This window comes from Hakea prostrata, chromosome 5 (genome assembly GCF_041222555.1).
Source record: "Hakea prostrata isolate BN-2017 chromosome 5, UWA_Hpros_2, whole genome shotgun sequence".
NCBI classification, from domain to species: domain Eukaryota; kingdom Viridiplantae; phylum Streptophyta; class Magnoliopsida; order Proteales; family Proteaceae; genus Hakea; species Hakea prostrata.
In genome coordinates, this window is record NC_142604.1 from 52,793,594 (window position 1) to 52,800,614 (window position 7,021).

The window sequence follows — 7,021 nt, forward strand, 5'->3', positions numbered from 1 at the left end:
GTGTAACATGTCTATTGGGTGACAGCGACAGAACGGCATCTAGAAGAGCTCAGTCAGCAGTTGCCCGAAGGATCCAGATTCCACAAAAGAATTAGTCAAGGGACAAATAATAGATATCTTTCATTGACCGTCGGATTAGAAATCCAGGGACATCATTATCGTCCATTTTATGACAATCATGATTCAACACCACCCTTCACCTACTTCTTGCTCAACTCCCATAACTGCTTAACAATTAATCGCCGTCAGATTAGAATCTTTCAGTTTTCACCATCTTTTCTCAACCCCCAAACCAACATTTAAATTGTGACACTATGATAGTAAAGCAAAGAAGAATAAAAGCTGCTTTGACGTTCACTGGTTTCCGCCATTAGAGTATCATCAGTGAGCAGAAAAAATGCAAGCTCTTCAGTCAACTGTCTTTCGTGGTTCCCCCTTAGAGCCTATTAGTAAGAAATCCAGTTTGGGTAGTGGCAATGTCCGGATTTGTAAGAAGAAGCTTTCATGGATGATACCCATATCTGCTTCTGCTTCTGCTTCTTCAGTTGCTCCCAAGAGAGAGAAAGACCCAAAGAAGCGAGTGGTTATTACTGGAATGGGTCTTGTTTCTGTTTTGGGCAGTGATGTTGGTTTGTATTATGATCGATTGCTCTCTGGTGAGAGTGGAATTGGATTAATTGATCGATTTGATGCATCACAGTTTCCTACTCGATTTGCTGGTCAGATTCGTGGGTTCAGCTCTGAAAGTTACATTGATCCCAAGAATGAACGTCGTCTTGATGATTGTCTCAAGTACTGTCTTGTTGCTGGCAAGAAGGCCCTTGTGGATGCTGCCCTCGGCGGTGATGATCTCTCTAAGGTGTGAGCTTTCTAGGGTTCTTTATTTTTTGTGTTTGTGTTTTACTTTGATCCCAGTATCGAAATGTACAGAAAATGGTTTATATAATTATGGTTCCAGTCATTCAAAACTTTGCTATAAGGGTTGAGGGAGAGCTAGATTGAAGTATCAGAAACACAAGAATATGTTGTTATTGATTCTGTATAACCATGGTTTGAATTGAACAAGTGTTTTTTGCTTTCAACCTCTGTATAATAGATCCGTGGTAATTGCTTGATATATTGAGGATTAGGGACTGGTTTGAATATGATTTGTTTTTGGACAATTTGTGAATACATTCTGGTTCATCAATGTAGTTGTTTTGATTCATAGACAAACTAGAAAATCAATCAATGATGCAATCTATTAGCCAAAGAACTGAATTTGAACTCCCAATTAGTTCAGTATGGTTAATTCTCTCAGTTCAATGAGAGAGTCCCAAGGAATAATGATAACGGAACCCACACTGCAGCTGGTCTGCTTATGAAAATAACACAAAATGCTGGCAATATACATGCTCTCAAATATACTACTAAATGACAAAACTTAAAAACAATCGTAATTTGTTCGTGTCACCAACTAGTCCGAGTGACTTGGCTGTACTACGGTTTTTGAGTTGCAATAGCAGTGATTTCTTACCCCTCCTTCTTTATAACCTAATTGAACTGTAGCAAGAACTAATTTTCCTGGTTCAGTCACTTTTTACAAGGATTCGAATTTCGAATCTGGTTTCTTTCCAGTAATTGGTGTTGTCTTATCGATTTTTGCAAATTTTTGGAAGTAGCATGTAAGCTGAATTAGTTTCATTATCTTGAGCATTTCAACATGAATTACTCTTGGAATTTTAATCAATAAGGAATAAATTCTAAATCATATATGTTGCCTGCTGATATTAATTAGTATCTTTCTGACTCTTCCCTGGATAACATCTTTCTTTCCTTCACTGTTGCAAATTTTTTTCTGCTTGCAGATTGACAAGGAGCGAGCTGGTGTGCTTGTAGGAACAGGCATGGGTGGTCTATCAATATTTTCTAATAATGTGCAAAGTTTCATTGAGAAAGGTCTCAGAAAAATTACTCCTTTTTTTGTTCCTTACACCATTACAAACATGGGCTCTGCATTGCTTGCAATAGACCTTGGTTTAATGGGACCAAATTATTCAATTTCAACTGCCTGTGCTACATCCAATTACTGCTTCTATGCTGCTGCCAACCATATCCGACAAGGTGAGGCTGATTTAATGATTGCTGGTGGAACTGAGGCTGCAATTGTTCCTATTGGCCTGGGAGGCTTCGTTGCATGTAGAGCTTTGTCACAGAGAAATGATGACCCAAAAACTGCTTCGAGGCCATGGGACAAGGATCGAGATGGCTTTGTGATGGGTGAAGGTTGTGGAATATTGGTATATTCCGGTCTTTTGCATATTAATCCTTATAACACCTTGCTTTTAACAATGATTTGTTGTAGCGTAGATGCATCTCCATAAAAAATTGTCGGTGTTCACATAGTTTTAGCAGTAATACGGAGCATAAGGCAGAATGCATTGAATTCTATGCCATGAAGTGCAAAAACTTTCTTTACAGAGTTCTTAAGATCCGCCATGATCATGTTGCATGTTCATCTTTATTGTTTGGAAGCTCTATCTTGTAAGGAAGACAATATTAGTTTTAATATTTTATTTTCATTATATTCATTCAATAATAGGTGAAGGCAGATCCTCATTAGATCTAATTCAGATGAGAAAAAAGATAGATTTGATCCGTCTCTTTTCTTTTTCCTTCTTCTTTTAAGACAATATAAAATGCAATGCCTTACTTCACTTTTAAATTTAATCTACCCTATGCTACAGAGTCTCTCATCTTGTTTATCGTTTTTCTTGTTTTGAATGTTTGGGAATTACATTGATAGATAATGGAGAGCTTGGAACATGCAATGAAACGTGATGCACCTATTATTGCTGAATACTTGGGCGGAGCAGTAAATTGTGATGCTTATCATATGACTGATCCCAGAGCTGATGGACTTGGTGTTTCTTCATGCATTGAAAGAAGCCTTGAAGATGCTGGGGTGTCACCGGAGGAGGTACATATGTATATTGCTCTTCTTTCTTTGGTTTTACTTTTACCTTTTTCTTGTTGTCGTGTAAAATGAAACTTTATTTACTATTGTACATATTTTCCGCAGATACCTAAGTCCTTCGTATTTTTTTCCCAGTTTACAATTAGATCTGCAATTGTGTAGATTCATTTTAATGCATAAAGAAATGCCCAAACTTGTCTCCCAGATTATTTGAGACATTAAAGAGTGCAGAGACGATGCTTTGAATATATAAACGGACCCATCAGAAAACAGGGTCCAAACAGGTGCTAAGCACCACGGTGAATGCAATCTTCTAGGAGAAAAAATCAATCAAATATATTGGACATTTTCTTTTCTAAATTATATTTATCCCCACCATCACCCTTTAACCTATAAAAATTATAGTGGTGCCATTAAATAACAAAGAACATTCCACATTATCTGTTCTACAGTTTCTGAACTGAGCCTACTTCTTGGTCTGACAGATTGCTGAATTAATTCTTTCTTTTGGGGATTAATAGTTTCATCAGTATGTGGCATGGATGGTTGCCCTACATCACTTTCAATTGCAATCTCCTCCATAAAAAGTAGGAAAAAGAAAAACAATTCTGTTGGGTTTAAGGGATCCACCAAGGATGTCTTCCCACTGCTGATCATTCAATCAACAACTACATCATTGAAGGCAAATCATGCTCAGGTTCCTTCTGTCCATGTCGCACCAGTATGATTTTTCAGCTATGAGATGAACATCATACATTTGAGGTGCAGAATTGTGTTAATGCTGGATCTCAGTCCAGTGCTTCATCTAACACCCAAAAATGCCCATGATTGTGCCTGTAAAAACTAGCTTCTCTCGGAAGAACCTTCATTTAGCAGCTTGTCTTGCAAAAAGAAATGAATTATAAGGGGAAGACATAACTTCTTGTGTCTTTCCATCATTTTAATCTACATAGGAATGTAGACAGCATTATCAAAGGAATAGATTAGAATATGATAGATTGTTGCTTAACAAGCAATGAGACCTTATTGGTAAGTTTGTCTATTTATATGGACGTGAGGGTACTGGTACCCCCATGATATTTATTAATAAAGGTGATCGTTTGTCATATAGTTTGCTTGATTCAACTGCCCTATTGATAAATTCCGATACTGCTGAAGACCAGGTGAGATGTCTGGTCATAATCTTCTCTTTCTGAACCATTTCTTTACTGTTAGAGCTCTGCAATTCAGTTCAAAGCTTATTCCATGCATGTTTCACTATGTATTAGTTTCTGCATTTTCAAGTTACTGCTGTTTTATGATGTTGTACTGGGTTTCCCATATCATTGCTGAACTCAGGCTTAGTCAGGTTCTAGCTTTATATCACTTTATCCCTGCACTTTTATGACCTGTTGTATTCCGTTTTGAGTAATTTCTGGTCATGATAAGAGGAGCTGCTGAGACAAATCTGGCCATCAGATCGTCTTTATAGTTTGATAAGTGCTTTACATTCTACAGGTTGAAATGGACCAGAATTTGGCCCACAAGTGTCCGTGATCTGTTAGTTACTTGAGTTCCTAGATTTAGGATCATAAGTTTTAATTCTGAAACAGAACTGCTTCAAGATGTACCATTGGATCAGGTTCTTTGCTGGGGTTATTCTTTATCATAGGTCAGACATTCAACCAGAGTTTCCATTCAATCATAATTGCTGGTTTCTCTATATTTCAGTTCTCTTGAATCTGGATTCACGGCTTCTGTTCTGGAATTAATTCAGTTTCAATCTTTAGTTTTTAGGTTTCTAGAAACCCATTAAGATAACTCGCCTAGGTTTGAAGGTGTACACCTTCAAAGAAGACTCTGAACCCACACAGCAATAGCGAAAGAAATCTCCATTCATTGCATCTCATTCAAAGGTTAAACTTTACAAATATTCAAGAAAAAAACTCTATCATTCCTTATAAAACAAGTCCATGGGAGGAGTTTCTGGGTATGAATCCTGGTTACTAGCTACTTAGCCTTCACCTTCATACTCATCCACTATGGAATTAAAATCTTAATTCCCTCAAATTTGCAGTACTATTATCTGTACTGCTTAATTACCAACTTCCTAAAATACAACTTCGACTGAAACTAATTCCTGACTATTAATAGTTTGTCATACAATGAAATCCTTGTGGCTACTCCATCTTCCTAACGAACCCTACTCAGTTACATAAACATTAACACCAAAAGTACCACCCTGAACAGCTCTGTAAATAGAAAACCTCCAGAAAAGGAAATGACAAAATAGTTGAAAAGATGATCAGTAAGACTTCGTATTCCTACAGATTGGACTCAAAAGAGTTACCAAATTTGTATATAAGTAAACTGCTACTACCAAATAAACTGCTAGGCACATATTTGTTCCTGGTCTGAAGTCCAATAATCAGTATTATTCTGTTTGATAGAAGGCTTCAATGAGCTTGAACATATTCTTCTTGTTGGTCACAACGGCCTCTAACTCTGTTCAAATTCAAGCTGTTCTTTTTTTTTTTCTGGTGAAAAAACCAAGCTGTTCACCGAGTAAAGTTTTTTGAGAAAACTGATGCTGACTAAATATGAAAATCACTGTAATGGCTCACGACTGTTAATTCTGGTGAGCTGTTAAATATTTTGCTTATTTATATTTACTTTTTCTCTGATTGGTTTTATACACATTGGGATTTGATTTCATTCCAAAGTTCTCACTTTTTAATTAAACACTCATATCTTATCTAGGTTAATTACATAAATGCACATGCAACTTCCACTATTGCTGGTGACCTGGCTGAGGTGAATGCTATTAAAAAAGTATTCAAAAATACTTCAGAGATCACAATAAATGCAACAAAGGTAATCGCTATTGAGTTATTAGTGCATCTTTGAACTCTCTGTTTGCTTTACTGTATATCATTTGATGATTTATTACTTTTGTATTTTTTGCTCATAGAAATCCTCAACTTATGATTTCTTACTCTCTTTCTCTTCTTCTTTTTTGTGTGTGTGTTCTGCTATCAACAGTCTATGATAGGGCATTGCCTAGGTGCTGCTGGGGGCCTGGAAGCCATTGCTACAATAAAGGCCATAACTACAGGCTGGCTGCATCCTACAATAAACCAGTTTGTATGTATTATCAAATGATTTTGAGAGCAAAGAATAAGAATGTTGCTTAAAAATTAAACATAATAAGTCTAAACACTTTTAAGTATTTATACTCCACTCTATTTAGATGAACTACTTATTAGAAAATTATCTTGTATAATTGCAGAATCCAGAGCCTTCTGTTGAGTTTGACACTGTTCCAAATGTAAAGAAGCAGCATGAAGTGAACGTTGGTGAGTTGCTGAACTTGTCATTTGATATTTAGTTTGAAGTGGAATTCATGAAGTTATCTTTCCACTGATCAAGATTTTAAACATTTTTCTCTACTAATTGCAGCCATTTCAAATTCTTTTGGCTTTGGGGGACACAATTCCGTTGTGGTTTTTTCAGCATTCAAGCCTTGATCAACCCATGTTTGCAATTTTGCTAGGAAAACCTTGCTCAATTCTTATTCCAGATGAAATCATTCCTTACATGTTTTTTTCTTCCTTTTAGCTGGTTTTTAGTTTCCTTATTTGCAGTTCTACAAGTTTTTATGTAACTCAAGCACGACTTCCTGCCATATTTATGTATGTTCTCCCCCAAATTTGTAAAGGTATCCAACAAACTATCCTGAACATGAAAATTGAGAAAGGTTTTCCTTCCATTGATCCCTGAAAATGATAGGGAAAGACCTAAGCATTCCTCATAGTTCATTCATTGTTAATAGTCATATAGGAACTGTTTTAGCTTGGAACTTGTCAATTAATGATCAACCCTAGCCATCACTTCCTCTCAAGCTTATGCGTCTAGGGTTGCTTCTAAAACATCCACAGTTGATCAAACTCCTTCTACTACACCAAAGATGGTTTCTACAGATGGTACTCACAAGGACTAACTGATCCAAAGAAGAGTTTGAAGAAGACCACAGTTTCTATAAAACCCCGATTAATATTTTGTGTAATCTCAAACACTTATCTTCAT

At 36.4% G+C, this 7,021-nt stretch overlaps 1 protein-coding gene across 1 annotated transcript; it reads left to right on the forward strand.

Moving 5' to 3' along the window:
* Positions 1–328: 328 nt before the first annotated feature.
* Positions 329–6,783, forward strand: LOC149016488 (3-oxoacyl-[acyl-carrier-protein] synthase I, chloroplastic-like). Its single transcript, XM_089154619.1, has 7 exons — positions 329–859; positions 1,848–2,279; positions 2,786–2,959; positions 5,696–5,809; positions 5,978–6,079; positions 6,225–6,291; positions 6,395–6,783. The coding sequence occupies exons 1-7, from the start codon at positions 398–400 to the stop codon at positions 6,460–6,462; spliced, it is 1,419 nt and encodes a 472-aa protein (XP_089010745.1). The 5' UTR covers positions 329–397; the 3' UTR covers positions 6,463–6,783.
* Positions 6,784–7,021: the final 238 nt, after the last annotated feature.